Source organism: Anomaloglossus baeobatrachus, chromosome 3 (assembly GCF_048569485.1).
Source record: "Anomaloglossus baeobatrachus isolate aAnoBae1 chromosome 3, aAnoBae1.hap1, whole genome shotgun sequence".
Classification (NCBI taxonomy): Eukaryota; Metazoa; Chordata; class Amphibia; order Anura; family Aromobatidae; genus Anomaloglossus; species Anomaloglossus baeobatrachus.
The window spans coordinates 567,377,355-567,403,933 of NC_134355.1; the positions used below are offsets into that span (position 1 = coordinate 567,377,355).

The 26,579-nt window shown below is 45.1% G+C and overlaps 1 protein-coding gene across 2 annotated transcripts in view; it reads left to right on the forward strand.

Moving 5' to 3' along the window:
- Positions 1-26,579, forward strand: part of LOC142295562 (beta-galactoside alpha-2,6-sialyltransferase 1-like) — a 161,632-nt gene that overhangs the window by 52,315 nt on the left and 82,738 nt on the right. For both annotated transcript variants that reach the window (XM_075338666.1, XM_075338664.1), the window contains exon 2: positions 9,964-10,580. In XM_075338666.1, the coding sequence (XP_075194781.1) occupies positions 10,007-10,580 (574 nt within the window). In that variant the 5' untranslated portion in view covers positions 9,964-10,006. The remainder of the gene's footprint in view (positions 1-9,963; positions 10,581-26,579) is intronic.

Sequence of the window (26,579 nt, forward strand, 5' to 3'; positions counted from 1 at the left end):
TCAGTGAATGGGATTATGTGCATTAGATTGTAGTAGCATATTGGCTCTTTAATCATATGCACTTTGCACTTCTATCCATTGATTGCTATTTTTTGCTTGTGCGTATCAACACAGAGAATAGAGGTTAACAACTAGGCTGCTTTTAACCTTGCTGCACTTCTATGCATTAGCACCTTATGTGATGGACATTTACATCTTAGAGGACAGCTGTACCTGACCGTGTGCACTGTGAATGGGGTCATGTGCTTTTAACTATAGTAGCACTCTAGTTCCTGAATCATATGCACTTTGCACTTTTTTCCATTTATTGCCAATATTGTGGTAGCTCTCTTGTCTATATCTATCAATATTAAAGATAGGGGGTAGCAACCAGAGGTAGTCCTGTTGGGGTATCAGACACTTTATCTATATGGTCTGACCCCTTGTTGGTTTGGAGAACGTTACAAGGTCCCAATTGTGTTCTACTGTGGACTCGCTCCTATCCAAAAATCAATATCAGCATAAGTTGAGGGGTATTTGAGTGTCTTTTTATCCTGTCCACTACATTAAGCATACCCTACCTATCTGTCCTTTAATATCATAACTGTCAGAAGGGCCGTATAGGGCTTCCTTAGGGACAGCCGCCGTTGAGTGGGGGCGCCATACTAGTATCAGGCCTAGGGTGCCGACCTCCGCGGTAGGTAGAGGACAGGAGGGAGGGGAAATTTTTAGGGTGAACACTATACCCTCCTCCCTTTTTCTTCTATTTTTGTATATATATTTTTGTGATTTACATTGGGTGATTTTTAACGTAATTTAATAAAGGCTGATTTTTAAAGGGTATATTTTTGGTTATGTAACACGTCCCTTTGTCAATAATACCCTCCAGACAGTAGCATGACACTGATCGCAGCTGATGGACTCCCCTTGACCCAAGTGGGATACAAATAAGTGGCCATGACCGTGGGACGGGCTGAACTGCAACACCAGGGAATGATTGTGATAATGAATGAACCCAGTGATCATAACCCGAAGGTAGTGCTAGGGACTAATGTGATGGAGCACTGCATGAGTGAGGTGCTGACCCTGCTGCGGCAGCTGGCCGCCACCGCAGCGGGAAGCTGACAGAGGGCGGTACAGCGTGAGATCCGGGCATTGATGTATCGGCAGCAAGTGAACACAACATGAGGGGAGATTGGGGGAGTGAGAGTGATGGATGCGGCCCCTTTGGTTGTGCCTCCCCGGAGTGAGATGATGATTTGGTGCAGGGCAGCGGTAGGTCCTCGGGGGCGGGATTACCCAGCCATGGTAGAGCCCATGCCCTCCGAACACTGGCCCACAGTAATGGCCGCCCGAGGGGTGGTAGACGTCAAGAAAGGGAGAGTGCCCGTAAGGGTGTTAAACTGCGGGGAGGAGGAGCTTAGGCTTCCCCGATACGCTACCCTCGCCAAGCTGCTTACTCTAGACCAGGGGTGGGCAATTAATTTTCCCATGGGGCCGCATGAGAAATTGGGATTGGTTTAGAGGGCCGGATTAATATAATTACCTCAGTTCTACCCAATATACTACATCACTACACCCCCTCCATATACTACACCTGTAATAAACTACACCACTACACCCCTATATACTACACCTGTATTATACTACACTCCCTCCATATACCTGTAATATACTACACTCCCTCCATATACCTGTAATATACTACACCCCCATATACACCTGTATTATACTACACCACTATATAATACACCTCCGATATACTACATCATTACACCCCTATATACTACACCTGTAATATAGTACACCTCCATATAGCACACCTGTAATATACTACATCACTACACCCCTATATACACCTGTAATATACTACATCACTACACCCCTATATACACCTGTAATATACTACATCACTACACTCCATATACTACACCTGTAATATAGTACACCTCCATATAGCACACCTGTAATATACTACATCACTACACCCCTATATACACCTGTAATATACTACATCACTACACCCCTATATACACCTGTAATATACTACATCACTACACCCCATATACTACACCTGTAATATAGTACACCTCCATATAGCACACCTGTAATATACTACATCACTACACCCCTATATACACCTGTAATATACTACATCACTACACCCCTATATACACCTGTAATATACTACATCACTACACTCCATATACTACACCTGTAATATAGTACACCTCCATATAGCACACCTGTAATATACTACATCACTACACCCCTATATACACCTGTAATATACTACATCACTACACCCCTATATACACCTGTAATATACTACATCACTACACCCCATATACTACACCTGTAATATACTATACCTCCATATAGCACACCTGTAATATACTACATCACTACACCCCTATATACACACCTGTAATATACTACATCACTACACCCCATATACTACACCTGTAATATACTACATCACTACACCCCTATATACACCTGTAATATACTACACCTCCATATAGTACACCTGTAATATACTACATCACTACACCCCATATACTACACCTGTAATATACTATACCTCCATATAGCACACCTGTAATATACTACATCACTACACCCCTATATCCACACCTGTAATATACTACATCACTACACCCCTATATACACCTGTAATATACTACACCTCCATATAGTACACCTGTAATATACTACAGCACTACACCCCATATACTACACCTGTAATATACTACATCACTACACCCCTATATACACCTGTAATATACTACACCTCCATATAGCACACCTGTAATATACTACACCTCCATATAGCATACCTGTAATATACTACACCTCCATATAGCATACCTGTAATATACTACACCTCCATATAGTACACCTGTAATATACTACACCTCCATATAGCATACCTGTAATATACTACACCTCCATATAGTACACCTGTAATATACTATACCTCCATATAGCATACCTGTAATATACTACACCTCCATATAGCACACCTGTAATATACTACATCACTATACCCCCATATACTACCCCACTAGCCTGCACCCCCATATCACACACACTACACCCCCATATGTCACACACCCTGCCCACATATCTCACCCTGCCTGTACCCCAACTTACCCCTCTCAAACACTCTGCACCCCTTCACATCCTTCTGTCAGTCTGCAGCCCTCATATGCACTCACCCTGCAACTCCATCTTTCCACATATGCACTCACCCTGCAGCCCTCCTCCCCCTCATGTCCCCTCTTTTCTCATTACCAGTCATCATGTGTCCACATCTCCTTCAGCATTCAGCATGTCTTGCTTTCTGCCCGGCATCCTGTGTCTCCTCCCACACAGTCACATGGGCGTGACATCATCGCAGGTCCTGCAAGATGAATTATTCCGTCTGCTGTGCTGCTCCTTCTCCTGCAGGGCGGGCGGGAACTTTTGAAATGACACACGCAGCGCAGTACTGACAACGTCAGAGCGCTCGCGTGTGTCACTGACAATTAGTGCCGGCAGGGAACAGAGGAAAGACTCCTGCGTTCTGCTGCCTGCACTGACTGTGCGGACCTGCACAGGCTCTCTCCCTCTCCCTGCTCGGCACGCTGCAGCCCGGCTCCACTGCACAGGCTGAAGACGGGCGGGCCGGTCACAGAGAGCAGGCGGGCCGGATGTGGCCCGCGGGCCGCCCCTTGCCCAGGTCTGCTCTAGACCCTCACACCATCCAGGAGGCCGTTCCCCCGACCTCACCGCCTCCTGCCAGTCACCACCCATCCCAAGAGCGGTTAGATGGGTGGTGCCAAGAGTTACATGTAGGCACTGGTGACACCCCCACACATCACAAAGAAGGGGTATACAGGGTGGGACAGGAGTACGAGCAGGTCTTTAGCAAACATCCCCTAGATTTTGGGCGGATTAAAGGGGTCCAACACCACATCCCCACCAGTGAACATCCCCCCATCAAAGAGAGATACAGACCTATTCCCCCTGCACACTACCAATGCGCCAAAGACGTGTTGAGGAACATGAAGGAGGCGGGGGTTATTAGGGATGGCTGCAGTCCCTGGGCCGCCCCACTAGTGCTGGTAAAGAAGAAGGATGGCACCGTGAGGATGTGTGTGGACTACCGGAAGATTAACCAGAGTCCCTGGCTGCGCTAAGAACCGCTAACTACTTCTCTACCCTTGACCTCACCAGTGGGTACTGGCAGGTGGCCGTGGCGCCTGAAGACCGTGAGAAGACCGCCTTCGCTACCCCCATGGGACTCTGTGAGTTCAACAGCATGCCGTTCGGGCTGTGCAACGCCCCTGGAACCTTCCAACGGCTGATGGAGTGCTGTCTGGGACATCTGAATTTTGAGACCGTCTTGCTGTACCTGGACGATGTAATTGTATATTCCCAGACGTATGAAGCCCACCTGGAGCACATAGCTGAGGTGTTTGCGTCCCTTGCTAAGTACGGGATGAAGTTGAAGCCCTCCAAGTGCCATCTATTGAAGCCCAGAGTGCAGTACCTCGGACATGTGGTGGGCGCAGAAGTCGTCGCCCCAGATCCTGAAAAGATCACTGCCATTCAGGACTGGCCGAGGCCGACCACGGCGAGAGAGGTGAGACAGTTCCTGGGTTTGGTGGGCTATTATCGCCGCTTCATTAAAGGATACACGAAGATGGCTGCCCCCATGCAAGACCTCCTCGTGGGACAGACCAAGGGTGGCAGGTCCCCTGGAACCCCGTTGGCGTGGGAAGAGAAGCATGAAGAGTCCTTCCGTCAGCTGAGGACGGCCTTGACCGGGGAAGAAATCCTGGCGTACCCCGACTACGGTCTCCCATTCATCCTCTACACCAATGCCAGTAACGTAGGCTTGGGAGCAGTCTTATCCCAGGTCCAGGACGGAAGGGAGAAGGTGATTGCCTATGCTAGCCGGAAACTCCGACCTACGGAAAGAAACCCTGAGAACTACAGCTCTTTCAAGCTTGAGCTCTTGGCGCTGGTGTGGGCCATCACCGAGTGGTTACGCCATTATCTGGCGGCAGCCAAGTTCACTGCTTATACGGACAACAACCCGCTCACCCATCTGGATACAGCTAAGTTGGGTGCATTGGAGCAGCGGTGGGTGCCCGGTTGGCTAACTATGACTTCACCATCAAGTACCGGGCCGGCCGTAAGAATGCTAACGCAGACGCACTCTCCCGGATGCCTCACCCGTTGGGAGAGGGGCTGGACGAGGATGACCTCGAAGAAATCGAGTTGCCCGCATTCCACCGGCCGCCAGCCGAGAAGTTACATGTCCATCAACAACAGGTGAACTTAGACCCGCTGCCCAGTCAAGGGTGGCAAGAAGCCCAGGTGGTTGTCCCAGTCAAGGACCTGACCGGCCGCACCGCCGCTAGAGCGTTCCAGGCCTATTTCTGCCGACCGCACGGATACCCGGAGAGGGTGCTGACCGACCGGGGCCCGGCATTTGAAGCGGAGGTGTTTCAGGAATTCTGCCAGTTATACGGCTGCAAGAAAATTCAGACTACGCCTTACCATGCCCAGACCAATGGTATGTGCGAGAAGATGAACCATCTGGTCCTGGGTCTCCTCAAGACATTACCGCTGGACGAGCGGAACCTGTGGCCAGAAAAGCTACCCGACCTGGTCGATATGTACAATAATATCTCTTCCAGCTCTACCAAATGTACACCAGTGTACCTGATGAGAGCCCGGCCCTGTCGGCTGCCAGTGGATCTGGACATGGGTTTGGAAGCCCCAGAAGCCCTCCCTTCAACTGCTGGATGGGACACTCGGCGAAGGGCGCAGTACCGACAGGTTCAAGAAAACGTAGAAAAGAACTTGTGCCGGAGTCGGGGACAGCAAGAACAGTGCTTCAATAGGAAGGCCCCTGCGGGTCCCTTTCAGCCTGGTGATGTAGTACTGAAGTGCAAAAGAAGAACCCATAAGCTGGATGATCAATGGGAGAAGACCCCGTATGTCATACAACCCACTGAATGGGAGAATGGGAAGGCCTACCAGATCAGCCGTGATCAGGGGAAGACTCTAGCCACAGTTTCCAGTGACCACCTGAAGAGGTGCCCACCACAGTTAAGGGTGGCAACTGAAATCCCGGTTCCCAGACCGACGGGGGAGAAGAAAAAGGAGGTAATTCACACCATGATGGGCTATTTCCCGGCAGATTGGCCTACACAGAACGGCGCCGTGCTTCTTCCAGTGATACTGTTCCCACAACCCGTGGAGGAAAAAGAGATGGAAGTAGCCGCCAATGAACCAGTGCCCAGGGATGCACCTGTGTCCAGCTCCCCTATGTCTCCGCCTGCCCCACACGATGCACGGGAAGAGGAACCAGTTGTCTCCTCTGTCCCCTCGCTTGTTACCACTGACACTGGGCCCCGTAGGTCCACACGTTCCAACCTAGGCAGGCCCCCGCTTAGGTACAAGGAAACCGATATTTAGGGGTGCAGTCCAGTGATTGTGTGAATGAGTAAATCAATGAATGAAAGCTAATCAACCGAAGTTCACCTGATTAACACCGTGATTGACCCGGCCGTTGCCGGCAAGTAGTCCCCGTTGGGACTGGGGTTGTTGTGCGGTTATCCCCCACCGTTGCATAAGGAACTCCTTATGGACAAGCCTGAGAACTAGCAAGGCACCACGAACTTGTGGGATTGTAAATAAGTTGGTGTGTTTCCGTTACCGCCTCCGGAGAGGCAGATTGGAGGAAGGGCCCGCGGCAGAATAGGCTGGGGCCCGGCCACCACCTGGACCGGTGGCCATCCTCCGGGGGGTGAGGGGTCCCCCATGGACGTGGGGTCTCCTGAAGTGGCCGTAGGGTGCGAAACACCGTACCCGTTCCCGCACGGGCAGCCTGGATCTGGACTGGGGACAAGGGGTGCTGCCCACTTCTTAGGGCCAGCATCAGGGCCAGGTTGTTTGGGTGGGAGAGCGGAAGCCGACCGTTGTTATTAAAAATGTTTGATATACGTTTGTAACGTTAAAGTACCGTAACTCCCGTAAGGGAAGATTTGAAGTAATTACCGTTGAAATGTTATATTTTTATCTTTATCAGTTGTGAAAATAAAACCGGTGATAAACGGGCAGCCCGCGGACGGTCTGCATTTAACCAAGTGGGAATGTGGCGCCCTGGACTAGCCAGGTCGTCACAGGTACTACAACACAACACCCCCCACCCCGAGATAGGCACACCAGCCAGACACAAATCCTTGTTGCCTCCCTCCAGGGGCTGATGTCCACACCAGGTGGGGTGGAGCCAGGCGGTTGGCCCCACCCACTGAGGAGTTCACATTCCTGGAGGCAGGAACAGTAGACAGATTAGTTTTGGAGGTGAAAGTGGAAGGAGTGTCTGCTGGTGTCTGGGTTGGAGCCCAGGCACCGACAGCAAGGTTGGCAGACAGTGGTGGCCGTCTGCAGGAGAGGCAGATCAACGCGAAACCGTAGGACCGGGGTCGGGCAGTGGCCCGCCGGAACCGAACCGGGGAGCGAAGTGAAGCCAGCACAATTCGGCAGGGCCTGCGGACCCCGACCAGGCTTGGAGTCGGCGTTAAACAGGTCAAATCCGTTAGTGACCGGAACCCCAGGGGTTTCCTAACAGCCAAGACCCGATAGAAGGCAACCGTCCAACCAGCAAAAGGGAAAGACAGCTACCGCCACAGCTAAAGTTCCCAGGGCCAGAGTTTGCGGGCAAAAGGGCTCCTCCGGCACATATCCACGCTGGGGAGCGGGTTACCGGTGGGAAGCCATCGGGACCGAACACACACAAAAGGTGCAGGGAAAGGCAGCCACCACCAACCGTCCGGGAGAAGCCAAGGCAGCCGGCTGCGGGACCCGTCCATCCAGCCGTTTGTTTTATCAGAGACTTTGCATCCATTTGTGGCTGAGTGAGTACTACCGTGCCATCCGGCACCGCGCTGCGCAGTCCCTGCAACCCTGCACCTTGGCAACCCTGCCTCCCCGTCCCCTCATCGGGCCCCGGGACCACCAACCCCTACCCACGGAGGGGAAAACAACATCCCAGCTGCTCCCTACCACCTCTCCCGGGATCCCCGTCATCAGCAGCGGTGGTGCCCATCTTCACCACAACCCGTGGGTGGCGTCACGAACTCAAATGCCCAAACAAACCACCCCTTTCACTCACGGGTGAGGAGCGCCGCTCGAGTCGCCGGATCCGGCCCACCGCTCGAGCCACCGAGCAGCAGCAGCAGCGCTGGACCCGAGCGTTAGCGTTAGCGAGCGCAGCGCCCTCCCCGCCTGCGACAAAAAGATAGCTGATTACATGAAATATGCAATGCTGAGCATGGTTGATATGCATGTCACCATAGTGGAGGGGAAAGAATATACTACAAGAGGCACAGTGCAGCCAATAACAAATTACATACTATGTGGAAATAGGGGTTGTACAAAGATGCTGAGAGTACTTCAAGCATGCGGCGACCAACCCTGACGTGCGTTTTGACGAGCCTTGCAGACATATTTTCTGTTCCCTATTAATAGTGCAAAATTTGCAGCCATATATTACATACCTGCGGTAAGGGACTGGAAGTGGATGTGCTGCTGATGGTGCAATGAGGCTGAGGCCATGGGCCAGGTAAAACTGTGTCTGCTGTGTGAGCACAAGAAAGATGCTCATCCATGAAAGTTAGCTACCTTTCCCACTTTGCAGGGGTGTATGGGACACCACTCTTGAAGCCAGAAAAATGTGAACAGATGGACGGTTGGATAGCAGATAATGCTTCCAGTATTTTTCACAGCACCACTTTGTCTTCGCGCACGGTGTAGTCTCACAAGCCAAGAGTCTGGACCACATAATTCTCACTATGATCCTCCTTCCTCCCATCATGGCGAGTCCCAGGAGACAAATGATCACACACTCGGACACTCCGAGGAGCTGTCTACATTTCCATTTATTGATTCTTGCCTATGCCCTGGATGTTCCAAGAGAGAAATGAGGAGATCGTGTAGTAGTGATGCCCAAAGATTTGAACAGCCACGGTCAGAAGAAAACAATGGTGGGGAATGGCAATTAGTATCTCAAGAGGTAGATGATGATGAGACAGAGTTGCCTAGTTCACTAGCAAATTTACAGCAGGCACTAATAAGTAACAAAATACGTAAAAATGTGTTTCACTGGCTAATTTGGAGCATGCTGTAATACATAGCAATACTTATTTAGATCGTTCATTGTCAACTCTTTAGCAGGTACTGACAAGTAGCAATCCCTATTTCTATCATGAAATGCCGATTTGTGGCACACACCTTTCCCTACACTGCACGTCCCTATTCTACACTATCGCACTCCTATCTATCTCAACTACCTTTCATTAAAGCCTTAGCTAACCTGTCTAGCAGGAGCAGCGGAAGCACCTTCCCTAATGTTTAACATTCCCAAAATCGAGCTGATGCCGCATAGCTGCATTTTATTTGCAGACGGACATGTGACTCAGGCAGCCAATGACACAAGCACTTGTGTCTGAACCTTGTGGATGTTTGCTGCGCCATGATTGGCTGCAGGAACATCCGCAAAGAAAGGTTAGAAAAAAATGGCACAGCGCGCCTCTGGCTTCTCCCAAGTCCCCACCCCCTCCACTGATTAAACACATCCCCCCATTCAATATACTTCACCACCATCCTATACAAAAGCATAACATGTTACTAGAAAAGCATTTACATAAAACACAATCCGTGATCGAACAAAGCTGAGCAATGCCAACTTTTGGGGAAAGTGCTTGTGTTACCGAACCTGAGCCGAACAGGCAAAGGCTCGTACCGAATTTGAAATTGGCGAACCTTTATCAAACAGGTTCGTGCATCTCTAGTCTAGAATATTTTTTAATTCATACTACATGTCAAGTATATATTTAAATAGATATAAATTTACGAAAATGTTAATAATGCATTCAGAATATAGCTAAATACATTGATTGTTTTGTGTTTTTTTTTTTATAGATATTAAAGAACAGCTTATTTCCTCTCCTTTGCACCTGCCGCCATGGTTCGCATCTTAAGAAAACTAGGGCTCATCACTATAACCATCTGCATTTCGTGTCTTCTTTACATTTGTCTTTTTAGACATCCAAAAACTTTTGACAGTACTTTGGAGGATCAGTATATATTTACCTTCATTAGTCAATATGCAACAGTTCCTATTGCATTTTCTGAAGAAAGCATAACAAGATATGTCTCAGAGCAGAATACTCACTTATCAAGTCCGAGCCAGAAATCCATAAAGCAGCAAGCTAAACTGTGGGAAAAGCAGATGACTTTCCGCGACCTTGCATTAAGACTACAAAAGCAGAGAAGATTTTATCAATCTAAGAATATGTACAATGTTAAATTTGAGGGCAAAATTAACCAGCAGCACAATCCACATGACCTTCTGTGCCGGATTAAGCACAAGGTGAACATAACAACTTTGGCGAGGTCTGACCTACCTGCCAATGCCAGTTACTGGAGTCAGTATCTACCCAACAAGGATATTACAGAGTTGGTGGGAAACCTAAGACGGTGTGCTGTAGTTGCTTCAGCTGGATCTATGAAAGGTTCAAGGCTCGGAGAGGAGATTGGTGAGTGGAACAGTCCTTTAAATATTCTTCCAAGCAACATAAATTGTAAGTCGTAAAAAATACAACCTATCTAGTTTAGCCTATTCTCAAATTCAAAGGAAAGTAAAAAAACATCATGAGGCAAAAGCCAACTTTCGTGATTTTACAGAAAAAATATTTCCCTACAAAAATAAAGGCAAATATATGAATGTTTATAGCAGAAAAAAAAAAGAAATTATTAGCCAGATTTATTAAAGGGAACCTGTGACCTTAAAACCTGCAGCCACAACCAGTGAGCCTTATATACAGCATTCAAAATTGCTGTATATAAGAGCTCAGGTCACTCTGTAGAATGTAAAAAGACCTTTATCTTGTGCAGTCACCGCCCTCCTTCATAGCTCCATGTGGATGATGCATCCTACATCATCCCCACAGAGTCCACCGTTATGCTCCTGCGCATGTGCTCTGTGATCTGCCCTGCTGAGAGCTGAGCAAAGTATTGTAATGCGCAGGCATGAGGAAAGGTCAAAGACCACCAGAGCATGCGCACTACAGTACTTTGATCTGCCCTCAGTATGGCAGATCAAAGTGCACATGTGCAGAAGCACAATGGAGGCCTCTGTGTGAATGATGTAGGATGTGTCACCCACATGGGTCTGGGAAGGAGGAGGCGCTGGACCGAAGAGCAGCGATGCCCATTGGACCGGGCCGCCTCCCAGGTGTGTATAATACATTACATCACATTCTACAGAGTGACCTGGGCTCTTATATACAGTATTCTGGAATGCTGTATATAAGGGCTTAATGGTGGTGGCTGCAGCTCATAAGGGAAAAACCTGGTGACAGGTTCCCTTTAAGAGATGTGCACCATTAAATAAATTAGGCATTGTTATTACCAGCTATCGTCTTGCAGCAAAAAGATTTCTTTCAAGTTGCACATCTGCAAATTTAATTTAAAAAGCTAAAATAATGGATGCAATTGCACAAAACTGATTGCAGCTTTTTCTTCAGAATTGGAGCCTGGAATAAAAAAGTGTGGTGTGTTGAAAGTCAGCAGAACTGACCAAGAGGCATTGTAAGATCTTCATTGGAAGTATTTAGAATTTATTTTCTAGGATTTAGAAAAGAACAAATCAATTCAAGGCAAATAAAATTCACTTCAAATTTTAAGAAAAATCTCTATTCCCTAGACCTCAATGGATTAGAAGTTTGGGGAATGTCATTCACACTGAACCATTTTTTTTTTTTGAACAATCTCGACGTATGCTTCTGGTCGCTGTCCTGCTGGAAGAGTAGGTCATTCTTTTCATACCCATAGCACAAGAATGTATGAATTAACTCATCTTAAAGGATAGTCACATATAGCTTAGCTTTGAGACCACCATCAATCCTAGCTATGTATCCAATGCCTTTGGCTGTGAAAAAAACCCATATCATCAGGCTTCCTCCATTAAGCTTGACAGTTTCTTCAATTTCTCGACCGGTTAGCCTCTTTTTCCCTTGTTTCTTCAAAACCCATTTGCACCCATCACAGGCTAGTCTATTCACTTTCACCTCATCACTCCAAGTTACCCGTTTCCAGTCTTCTACTGCAACTATTAGTTAGCAGATTCTTGTCATATCACTGCATTGTTACTGTTTTGCTTCTGTTGTTTGAAAAATTATTTTCTTCCTGTATACTGCAAATTACAACCTGTTCTCACAGTCCCTAATAGCTCAGTGTGTTGTCAGGTTGATTCCCAAGCAAATGGTTACTGACCCGAATTAAGGAGCAGCCATGATGAAGATTTTCCAAGAAAAGAGAAAAAGTGTCATCCAGCTCATCAATAACGGTCTCTCAGCAAGAAAATTACCAAACTGCATCATGTGAGTGTCATGACAGTTGGAAGAACACAAAATGAAGTCCATCTATTCAATCAAAATCCAAAAGGTGGTTGTCTAGGCAAAATATCAGAGTGAACAAGTTGGCTCATCATAAGGTCTATCAGTTCTGGCACAACAAAACCGACAGTGGAAGTGGCTTGTATGCTTCGTAATAGTCAGATCACAGACATCCATGCAACCAACATGTGACACATGCTACATAAGTTTGGAATGGTGGCCCGAAAAAAGGTGACGAAGCTTCGACTTTATACTACTTTTCATAAGAAGTGTCAGTTTGAGTTTCCAAGAAAGTACAAATAGTGGACAGTAGAAGATTGTAAATGGGTGATTTGGAGAAGGAAGTTAATGGACTAGGCTCTGATGGGTGCAAATAGGGCTGAAAGAAAAAAGGAAAAAAGGGGCTAATGGATCGAGAAAACGAAGGAACTGTCAAGTTTGGTGAAGTAAGTCTGATAATATGGGATTTTTTTTCACAAACAAAGGTGTTGGATACTTGACCAGGATTGATGATGGTCTGAATGCTAAGCTATATGTGAGTATCCTACAAGATGAGTTACTTCGTACACTTGTGTAATATGGGTATGAAAAGAGAAACCATGGTTTTCCAGTAAGAAAAAACCTCAAAGCTTACTTCAAGATTGGCAAGTAAATAGTTCAATGACAATGAAGTAGAGGTGCTGGATTGGCCCCTACAGTCCCCATATCTCAACCTAATGGAACACTTGTGGGTAAAGTTGAAGGAAAAACTGTATACATACCCAAGTGAGTCGACCAGTATGCTCCAAAATTGGGAACGTGTAGAAGAGACCAGGGATCAAATTTTGGTTGAGATATCAGTGAATCTGATTACGAGCATACCCCGAAGGATTCATGCAGTGTGGAAGCTAAAAATAGATTTACAAATTATTAAGAAAATAATAAAAATTTTAAATTTGATTATTAGGAGGAAAACAGTAATAATTCAATAACATGACAAGAATCTGTACAACTAATTATTTTCTAAATAGTTTCAAGTCAAATGTTAGATGAGATAGTCAAGATGATTGTCTATAAAATGATGGTAGTCACACATTTGACGTTGTTGTGGATGGTGAGATATGGAGCCTGAAATTAAACAGTTCAATAATTGTTAGCCTTTTGCTTTTCAGTACACCGTGTGCAGAATTATTAGGCAAGTTGTATTTTAGAGGATTTTTTTTATTATTGATCAACAACTATGTTCTCAATTAACTCAAAAGACTCAAATTTCAAAGCCTAATATTTTTGGAAATTGGAGTGGTTTTTTTTTTTAGATTTGACCATCTTAGGAGGATATCTGTTTGTGCAGGTAACTATTATGGTGCAGAATTATTAGGCAACTTAATAAAAACCAAATATATTCCCATCTCACTTGTTTATTTTCACCAGGTAAACCAATATAACTGCACAAAATTTAGAAATAAACATTTCTGACATGCAAAAATAAAACCCCTAAAAATTAGTGACCAATATAGCCACCTTTCTTCATAATGACACTCAACAGCCGACCATCCATAGGTTCTGTCAGTTGCTCGGTCTGTTTACGATCAACATTGCGTGCAGCAGCCGCCACAGCCTCCCAGACACTGTTCTGAGAGGTGTACTGTTTTCCCTCCCTGTAGTTCTCACATTTTATGAGGGACCACAGGTTCTCTATGGGGGTTCAGATCAGGTGAACAAGGTGACCATGTCATTATTTTTTCATCTTTTAGACCTTTACTGGCCAGCCATGCTGTGGAGTAGTTGGATGCATGTGATGGAGCATTGTCCTGCATGAAAATCATGTTTTTCTTGAATGATACTGACTTCTTCCTGTACCACTGCTTGAAGAAGTTGTCTTCCTGAAACTGGCAGTAGGTCTGGGAGTTGAGCTTCACTCCATCCTCAACTTGAAAAGGTCCCACAAGTTTAACTTTGATGATACAGCCCATACCAGTACTCCACCTCCACCTTGCTGGCGTCTGAGTCGGGGTGGAGCTCTCTGCCCTTTACTGATCCAGCCTCTGGCCCATCCATCTGGCCCATCAAGAGTCATTCTTATTTCATCAGTCCATAAAACATTTGAAAAATCAGTCTTAAGATATTTCTTGGCCCAGTCTTGACATTTTATCTTATGTTTCTTGTTCAAAGGTGGTCGTTTTTCAGCCTTCCTTACCTTGGCCATGTCCCTGAGTATGGCACACTTTCTGCTTTTTGATACTCCAGTAACGTTGCAGCTCTGAAATATGGCCAAACTGGTGGCAAATGACATCTTGGCAGCTTCACACTTGATTATCCTTAATTCATGGGCAGTTATTTTGTGCCTTTTTTGGCCAACATGCTTCTTGCGACCCTGTTGGCTATTTGCCATGAAACGCTTGATTGTTCGGTGATCACTCTTTAAAAGTTTGGCAATTTCAATACTGCTGCATCCCTCTGAAAGACATCTTGCAATTTTGGACTTTTTAGAGCCCATCAAATCTCTCTTCTGACCCATTTTTGCCAAAGGAAAGAAAGTTGCCTAATAATTAAGCACACCTTATATAGGGTGTTGATATCATTATGTGACGTCCTTGCACCGCCAGGTGGTCACACACAAAGTAGACCCCCACACAACACCATCCCTCATAGGGTTACACCGAGCCGACAGAACCCTAGTCACCCCCCCCCCCCAGGGTAGGAAAGTCACACCATCGGACGGGACCAGGCGGAAGGAAAACACCCACCTAGGAGTCTAGAGAATCCGGGGCGGGAAAAGAGAGAGTTCTGAGTCCTGAATTCTGTTCTGAGTTCAGAGTGGAGAGTTGAGAGTTCAGAGTAGGAGTGAGAGAGGAAAGGCGTCAGGGTTGGAGCCCCGGAGTGCTGGCTAGGTGGCAGACGGTGGTCCGTGTCTGTCAGGAGACGGGAAGACAGCTGCCGGAGATCCGAGGTGGACCGGGACAGGGTAGGAGCCCGCCGATACTGACACCAGAGAACCGACCTGGAAACCGTGCACAAAGGTTGTACCTGGACCCTGAAGCAAGGACCGGAACCACCGGCTTTGTTAAAAGGACTGTATCAGCTAATTTTATTTTTTTTTTTGTAGGCCAAATCAGCAAACAATATTATTATAATTGTGTAACAACAATTTTCTTAATGTAATTCAACTTTTAAATATGTAAAATAAAACTTTTATATAAAAATACTTATAATTACCAGTAGGGGGAGCATCTTCCTGTGTACACATCAAAAAGCTATAGTAATCTTTAGTAGAATTACGATAGCTGCAAATTTGGGCAGTCACTAGATGACATGCCTATTCTCCTCCCCTTTTGGGTGTTACACTGCACCCAAAAGGGGAGGTGGTGTATTTCATAGTAATGTGTCGCCATTTTATGGGTGACTGTATATGCATTTTACAGCTCCACCCGGAAGTAAAGTGGAAACACATTTTAGTCAGACAGGAGCAGCAGCGATAATGCAACTTTCAGCAATGGAGGAGAATGATCGTGGGCCAGTGGAGGAGAGCCAGCATGGGCCGGTGGAAAAGCAGAGTGCGTTGCACCGGTGGAGGAGCAGCAGCATCGTACGGTGCACCGGAGAAGGAGCAACACCGTTGGAGCAGACTTAAGGCCCTGTCACACACAGAGATAAATCTGCGGCAGATCTGTGGTTGCAGTGAAATTGTGGACAATCAGTGCCAGGTTTGTGGCTGTGTACAAATGGAACAATATGTCCATGATTTCACTGCAACCACAGATCTGCCAATGATTTATCTCTGTGTGTGACGGGGCCTTAAGGCTACTTTCACACATCAGTTTTTTCCAATCAGGCACAATCCGGTTTGTGCCTGATGGAACGGATCCGTCTCAGATTGGGAAAAACTGATGTAAAAAACGGATCCGTTTTTGTTTTGTTTTTTGTTTTTTTTTAAGGCTGAGAGAGACTCCATCATCACCGCACATACACCGGCACTCCCGCACATCACCGCACATACACCGGCACTCCCGCACATCACTGCACATACACCGGCACTCCCGCACATCACCGCACATACACCGGCACTCCCGCACATCACCGCACATACACCGGCACTCCCGCACATCACTGCACATACACCGGCACTCCCGCACATCACCGCACATACACCGGCACTCCCGCACATCACCGCACATACACCGGCACTCCCGCACATCACCGCACATACACCGGTACTCCCGCGCATCACTGCACATACACCGGCTCTCCCGCACATCACCGCACATACACCGGCACTCCCGCACATCACTGCACATACACCGGCACTCCCGCACATCACCGCACATACACCGGCACTCCCGCACATCACCGCACATACACCGGCACTCCCGCACATCACTGCACATACACCGGCACTCCCGCACATCACCGCACATACACCGGCACTCCCGCACATGACTGCACGTACACCGGCACTCCCGCACATCACCGCACATACACCGGCACTCCCGCACATCACCGCACATACACCGGCACTCCCGCACATCACCGCACATACACCGGCTTTCCCACACATCACTGCACATACACCGGCACTCCCGCACATCACCGCACATACACCGGCACTCCCGCACATCACCGCACATACACCGGCACTCCCGCACATCACCGCACATACACCGACACTCCCGCACATCACCGCCCATACACCGGCACTCCCGCACATCACTGCACATACACCGGCACTCCCGCAGATCACCGCACATACACCGGCACTCCCGCACATCACCGCACATACACCGGCACTCCCGCACATCACCGCATATACACCGGCACTCCCGCACATCACCGCACATACACCGGCACTCCTGCACATCACCGCACATACACCGGCACTCCCGCACATCACCGCACATACACCGACACTCCCGCACATCACCGCACATACACCGGCACTCCCGCACATCACCGCACATACACCGGCACTCCCGCACATCACCGCACATACACCGGCACTCCCGCACATCACCGCACATACACCGGCACTCCCGGACATCACCGCACATACACTGGCACTCCCGGACATCACCGCACATACACCGACATTACCTCAGTGACGTCCCCACTGACAGCGCGACTCACTTCAGTTGCTGTATGGAGCTCCGAGGAGCGGCGGTGTTCTATTGCCGCTCCTGTCAGCTTCATGTAGCAGAGCTGAAATCGTCGCGGGACCTCGTGGATTACGTCGGACCTGGAGGGGTATTTGGGGATTTTAATAAAATGGTGAAAGAGGGGTTTTTTTGTCCTTTATTCCAAATAAAGTATTTTTTTGGGTGTATGTGTTTATTTACTTTCACTTACAGGTTAATCATTGGGGGTGTCTCATAGACGCCTGCCATGATTAACCCCTTATTACCCCGATTGCCACCGCACCAGTGCAATTCGGGATGAGCCGGGTAGAGTCCCGGGACTGTCGCATCTAATGCATGCGGAAATTCCGGGCGGCTGCTGGCTGATATTGTTAAGCTGGGGGGCTCCCCATAATGTGGAGCTCCCCCTCCTGAGAATACCGACCTTCAGCCGTATAGCTTTATCTTGGCTGGTATCAAAATTGGGGGGGACTGCACGTCGGTTTTTTTTAATTATTTATTTATTTATTTTACTGCAAGTTATAGACCCGCCCACCTGCGGATGTGATTGGTTGCAGTAAGACAGCTGTCACTCAGCGTGGGGGCGTGTCTGACTGAAACCAATCATAGGCGCCGGTGGGCGGGGGAAGCAGGGAATACAAGATTGAATAACGGGCGGCCGACATTTTCAAATCAGGAGAAGCCGCCAGCAGTGTGAACGCTGTGCAGCGCCGCGCCGGTGATCGGTGAGTGGGTGAGAGTGAGTGAATAAGTCAGTGAGTGAGTGAGTCAGTGAGTGTGAGAGGCTGGGGCCACAAGGGTCACTAGTGTGATGCTCGCATGACACTCGGCTCGCGCTGGCAGCACAGCAGGAGCCGAGTGTCATGCTAGTGTGCCTGCATCTGAGGTCCGACCCTGTGAGCAGACCTCAGCTGCGGGGGGCGGGCAGGCTCTAAGGAGGGGCGGGCTGGCACGGAGGAGGGGAAGGAGGGATTTATCTCCCCCGTCCTCCGTAGCCGGCTATTGTGATTCTCGCTCTGCACGCACGGTACACCGGTGTACCGCGAGTGCAGTGCGATTTTTCTCTCGCCCCATTCACTTGAATGGGTGCGAGAGAAAAGAGTCTCGCATTACACCCGCAGCATGCTGCGATTGTTTTCTCGGTCCGATTAGGACTGAGAAAATAATCGCTCATGTGTGCTGTCACACAGGCTAGAATTGGTCCGAGGGGAATGCGATGTTTTATCGCACTCCATTCGCACCGATTTTCTCAGAGAATCACTTCTGGGCATGCTCAGAAGTAAAAACCGAATCCGGTACATGCTTCCGGCATTTGATGCATGCCACCGGATTCAGCGTGCAGAGACTTTCATTATGCACCATACCGCATAGCGCCGCAACCGGCGCTGTACGGTTTTTTTTATGAGACAAAAAACGTTGCATGAAACGTTCCATGCGGCCACCGCATTCATTAACTAAGCCGCATCCGGAAAAAGCTGGATGCAACGCAAGCTCATCAGGCACAATCCGGTGACAAAGCAAATCAATGGAGATAAAACTGATGCGGTACCGGATCCGTTTTACCCATTTTTTTCCGGATTGTGCTTGATGGAAAAAAACTGATGTGTGAAAGTAGCCTTACTGCAGCAGGTCTCTGAAGATCAGCGATCACAGGAACGTGGAGATGACTCAACCATTAGTAAGTATATACACACACGTACTATTCCACATATATACACTGACTGTTACACATACGCTATATACACTGACTGTTCTGAGCCCTCACATATATATACACTGACTGTTACACATATAGACACTGACTGTTACACATATATACACTGACTGTAACACATATATACACTGACTGTAACACATATATACACTGACTGTTACACATATATACACTGACTGTAACACATATATACACTGACTGTAACACATATATACACTGACTGTTACACATATAGACACTGACTGTAACACATATATACACTGACTGTTCTGAGCCCACACATATATATACACTGACTGTTACACATATAGACACTGACTGTTACACATATATACACTGACTGTTCTGAGCCCACACATATATATACACTGACTGTTACACATATAGACACTGACTGTTACACATATATACACTGACTGTTACACATATATACACTGACTGTAACACATATATACACTGACGGTAACACATATATACACTGACTGTTACACATATATACACTGACTGTAACATATATATACACTGACTGTTACACATATATACACTGACTGTTACACATATATACACTGACTGTTACACATATATACACTGACTGTAACACATATATACACTGACGGTAACACATATATACACTGACTGTTACACATATATACACTGACTTGAACACATATATACACTGACGGTAACACATATATACACTGACTGTAACACATATATACACTGACTGTTACACATATAGACACTGACTGTTACACATATATACACTGACTGTTACACATATATACACTGACTGTAACACATATATACACTGACGGTAACACATATATACACTGACTGTTACACATATATACACTGACTGTAACACATATATACACTGACGGTAACACATATATACACTGACTGTTACACATATATACACTGACTGTTACACATATATTCACTGACTGTAACACATATATACACTGACTGTAACACATATATACACTGACTGTTACACATATATACACTGACTTGAACACATATATACACTGACGGTAACACATATATACACTGACTGTAACACATATATACACTGACTGTTACACATATAGACACTGACTGTTACACATATATACACTGACTGTTCTGAGCCCACACATATATATACACTGACTGTTACACATATAGACACTGACTGTTACACATATATACACTGACTGTTACACATATATACACTGACTGTAACACATATATACACTGACGGTAACACATATATACACTGACTGTTACACATATATACACTGACTGTAACACATATATACACTGACGGTAACACATATATACACTGACTGTTACACATATATACACTGACTGTAACACATATATACACTGACTGTTACACATATATACACTGACTGTTACACATATATACACTGACTGTTACACATATATACACTGACTGTAACACATATATACACTGACTGTAACACATATATACACTGACTGTAACACATATATACACTGACTGTTACACATATATTCACTGACTGTAACACATATATACACTGACTGTTACACATATATACACTGACTGTAACACATATATACACTGACTGTAACACATATATACACTGACTGTAACACATATATACACTGACTGTTACACATATATACACTGACTGTTACACATATATACACTGACTGTTACACATATATACACTGACTGTTACACATATATACACTGACTGTAACACATATATACACTGACTGTTACACATATATACACTGACTGTAACACATATATACACTGACGGTAACACATATATACACTGACTGTTACACATATATACACTGACTGTAACACATATATACACTGACGGTAACACATATATACACTGACTGTTACACATATATACACTGACTGTAACACATATATACACTGACTGTTACACATATATACACTGACTGTTACACATATATACACTGACTGTTACACATATATACACTGACTGTAACACATATATACACTGACTGTAACACATATATACACTGACTGTAACACATATATTCACTGACTGTAACACATATATACACTGACTGTTACACATATATACACTGACTGTAACACATATATACACTGACTGTAACACATATATACACTGACTGTAACACATATATACACTGACTGTTACACATATATACACTGACTGTTACACATATATACACTGACTGTTACACATATATACACTGACTGTTACACATATATACACTGACTGTAACACATATATACACTGACTGTAACACATATATACACTGACTGTTACACATATATACACTGACTGTTACACATATATACACTGACTGTTACACATATATACACTGACTGTTACACATATAGACACTGACTGTAACACATATATACACTGACTGTTACACATATATACACTGACTGTAACACATATATACACTGACTGTAACACATATATACACTGACTGTAACACATATATACACTGACTGTAACACATATATACACTGACTGTTACACATATAGACACTGACTGTAACACATATATACACTGACTGTAACACATATATACACTGACTGTTACACATATAGACACTGACTGTAACACATATATACACTGACTGTTCTGAGCCCACACATATATATACACTGACTGTTACACATATAGACACTGACTGTTACACATATATACACTGACTGTAACACATATATACACTGACTGTAACACATATACACTGACTGTTACACATATATACACTGACTGTAACACATATATACACTGACTGTTACACATATATACACTGACTGTAACACATATATACACTGACTGTTACACATATATACACTGACTGTAACACATATATACACTGACTGTAACACATATATACACTGACTGTTACACATATATACACTGACTGTAACACATATATACACTGACTGTTACACATATATACACTGACTGTAACACATATATACACTGACTGTAACACATATATACACTGACTGTTACACGTATATACACTGACTGTTACACATATATACACTGACTGTTACACATATACACTGACTGTTACACATATATACACTGACTGTAACACATATATACACTGACTGTAACACATATATACACTGACTGTAACACATATACACTGACTGTAACACATATATACACTGACTGTAACACATATACACTGACTGTAACACATATATACACTGACTGTAACACATATATACACTGACTGTAACACATATATACACTGACTGTAACACATATATACACTGACTGTTACACATATAGACACTGACTGTAACACATATATACACTGACTGTAACACATATATACACTGACTGTTACACATATAGACACTGACTGTAACACATATATACACTGACTGTTCTGAGCCCACACATATATATACACTGACTGTTACACATATAGACACTGACTGTTACACATATATACACTGACTGTAACACATATATACACTGACTGTAACACATATACACTGACTGTTACACATATATACACTGACTGTTACACATATATACACTGACTGTAACACATATATACACTGACTGTTACACATATATACACTGACTGTAACACATATATACACTGACTGTAACACATATATACACTGACTGTTACACATATATACACTGACTGTAACACATATATACACTGACTGTTACACATATATACACTGACTGTAACACATATATACACTGACTGTAACACATATATACACTGACTGTTACACGTATATACACTGACTGTTACACATATATACACTGACTGTTACACATATACACTGACTGTTACACATATATACACTGACTGTAACACATATATACACTGACTGTAACACATATATACACTGACTGTAACACATATACACTGACTGTAACACATATATACACTGACTGTAACACATATACACTGACTGTTACACATATATACACTGACTGTGACACATATATACACTGACTGTTACACATATATACACTGACTGTAACACATATATACACTGACTGTTACACATATATACACTGACTGTAACACATATATACACTGACTGTAACACATATATACACTGACTGTAACACATATACACTGACTGTTACACATATATACACTGACTGTAACACATATATACACTGACTGTTACACATATATACACTGACTGTTACACATATATACACTGACTGTAACACATATATACACTGACTGTTACACATATATACACTGACTGTTACACATATATACACTGACTGTTACACATATATACACTGACTGTAACACATATACACTGACTGTAACACATATATACACTGACTATAACACATATACACTGACTGTTACACATATATACACTGACTGTTACACATATATACACTGACTGTAACACATATATACACTGACTGTAACACATATATACACTGACTGTAACACATATATACACTGACTGTAACACATATATACACTGACTGTTACACATATATACACTGACTGTAACACATATATACACTGACTGTTACACATATAGACACTGACTGTAACACATATATACACTGACTGTTCTGAGCCCACACATATATATACACTGACTGTAACACATATATACACTGACTGTTACACATATATACACTGACTGTAACACATATATACACTGACTGTAACACATATATACACTGACTGTTACACATATAGACACTGACTGTTACACATATATACACTGACTGTTACACATATATACACTGACTGTAACACATATATACACTGACTGTAACACATATATACACTGACTGTTACACATATATACACTGACTGTTACACATATACACTGACTGTTACACATATATACACTGACTGTAACACATATATACACTGACTGTAACACATATATACACTGACTGTAACACATATACACTGACTGTAACACATATATACACTGACTGTAACACATATACACTGACTGTTACACATATATACACTGACTGTAACACATATATACACTGACTGTTACACATATATACACTGACTGTAACACATATATACACTGACTGTTACACATATATACACTGACTGTAACACATATATACACTGACTGTAACACATATATACACTGACTGTTACACATATATACACTGACTGTAACACATATATACACTGACTGTTACACATATATACACTGACTGTAACACATATATACACTGACTGTAACACATATACACTGACTGTTACACATATATACACTGACTGTAACACATATATACACTGACTGTTACACATATATACACTGACTGTAACACATATATACACTGACTGTTACACATATATACACTGACTGTAACACATATATACACTGACTGTAACACATATATACACTGACTGTTACACATATATACACTGACTGTAACACATATACACTGACTGTAACACATATATACACTGACTGTTACACATATATACACTGACTGTAACACATATATACACTGACTGTAACACATATACACTGACTGTAACACATATATACACTGACTGTTACACATATATACACTGACTGTAACACATATATACACTGACTGTTACACATATATACACTGACTGTTACACATATATACACTGACTGTAACACATATATACACTGACTGTTACACATATATACACTGACTGTTACACATATATACACTGACTGTTACACATATATACACTGACTGTTACATATATATTCACTGACTGTTACATATATATACACTGACTGTTACACATATATACAGTGCTTTTTTTGCGGTGGTACGCGCCGGTACGGCGTACCGGAAAATCCGAAGAGCGCTGAGGGAAAGCACCTCTGGCTCTGCCCACATGGCTAATTTGTAAAGTATGCAAATTAGCCATGTGTGGAGCGGAGGCACAAGCAGAGCAGCTTCTGGAGCTGCAGGACCTGCGATGATGTCACGTACACAGCGTCTGTCTGGCGTGCCAGGGTAGCGGGGAATAGGCCCTCACCTTGTGTTCAATCTAAGCTATCCCCGGCAGCCTGCAGGGGCCCCCGCTGGGTGTATTAACATGACCTGCGGCCGCGGCTCCTTAGGCTAGGCTACTTTCACACATCCGGTTTGAGCACTGCGGCTCAATCCGGCTGTGAAAACTATGCAACGGATGCGGCGAAAACACCGCATCCTTTGCATAAGTTTTTACATGCGGCCCGTCCGTTTTTTTCCGGTTGCGGCATGCTACTGAGCATGCGCAGTGGAAAAAACCGCATGCGGCGAGCGGATGCGGTTTTTTCCGCATCGCGCCGCATCCGGCCTCCATAGGTATGCATTGAAAAATGCGCCGCAGCGGCCGGATGCGGCGCGATGCGGTGTTTTTTGCCGGAGCAAAAAACGTTAGGCTGCTTTCACACCTCCGGCTTTTGCAATGCGGCACAATCCGGCACTTTGCAGGAAAACCGCAACCGTTTTTTTTTTGCTGCCGGTTGCGTTTTTCCTGCATAGACTTTAATTAGTGCCGCATGGGCTTGCGTTCGGTCCGGCTTTTGCCGCATGCGGCAGATTTAGCCGATGCGGCGGCCGGATCGAACGTTCCCTGGCACGTTTTTTGGTCCGGCAAAAAAAAACCGCATCGCGCCGCATCCGGCCGATGCGGCGCTTTTCCCAATGCATCCCTATGGATGCCGGATGCGGCGTGATGCGGAAAAAAATGCATCCGGCCGCCGCATGTGGTTTTTGCCACTGCGCATGCTCAGTAGCATGCCGCAAGCGGCAAAAACCGGACCGGCCGCATGTAAAAAACTTATGCAAAGGATGCGGTGTTTTCACCGAATCCGTTGCATAGGCTTCACAGCCGGATTGAGCCGCAGAGCTCAAGCCGGATGTGTGAAAGTAGCCTTAGGGTACTTTCACACCTCCGGTTTTTCTTCTGCGGCACAATCCGGCACTTTGCAGGAAAATCGCAACCGTTTTTTTTTTGCTGCCGGTTACGATTTTCCTGCATAGACTTTAATTAGTGCCGCATTGTGCCGCATGGCCTTGCGTTCCATCCGGTTTTTGCCGCATGCGGCAGATTTAGCCGATGCGGCGGCCGGATGGAACGTTGCCTGGCACGTTTTTTCGTGCGGCAAAAAAACCCGCATCGCGCCGCATTCGGCCGATGCGGCGCATCTCTCAATGTATGCCTATGGCGGCCGGATGCGGCGCAATGCGGCAAATACCGCATCCGGCCGCCGCATGCGGTTTTTGCCACTGCGCATGCTCAGTAGCATGCCGAAAGCGGCAAAGAAGGGAATTTTGTTACTTACCGTAAAT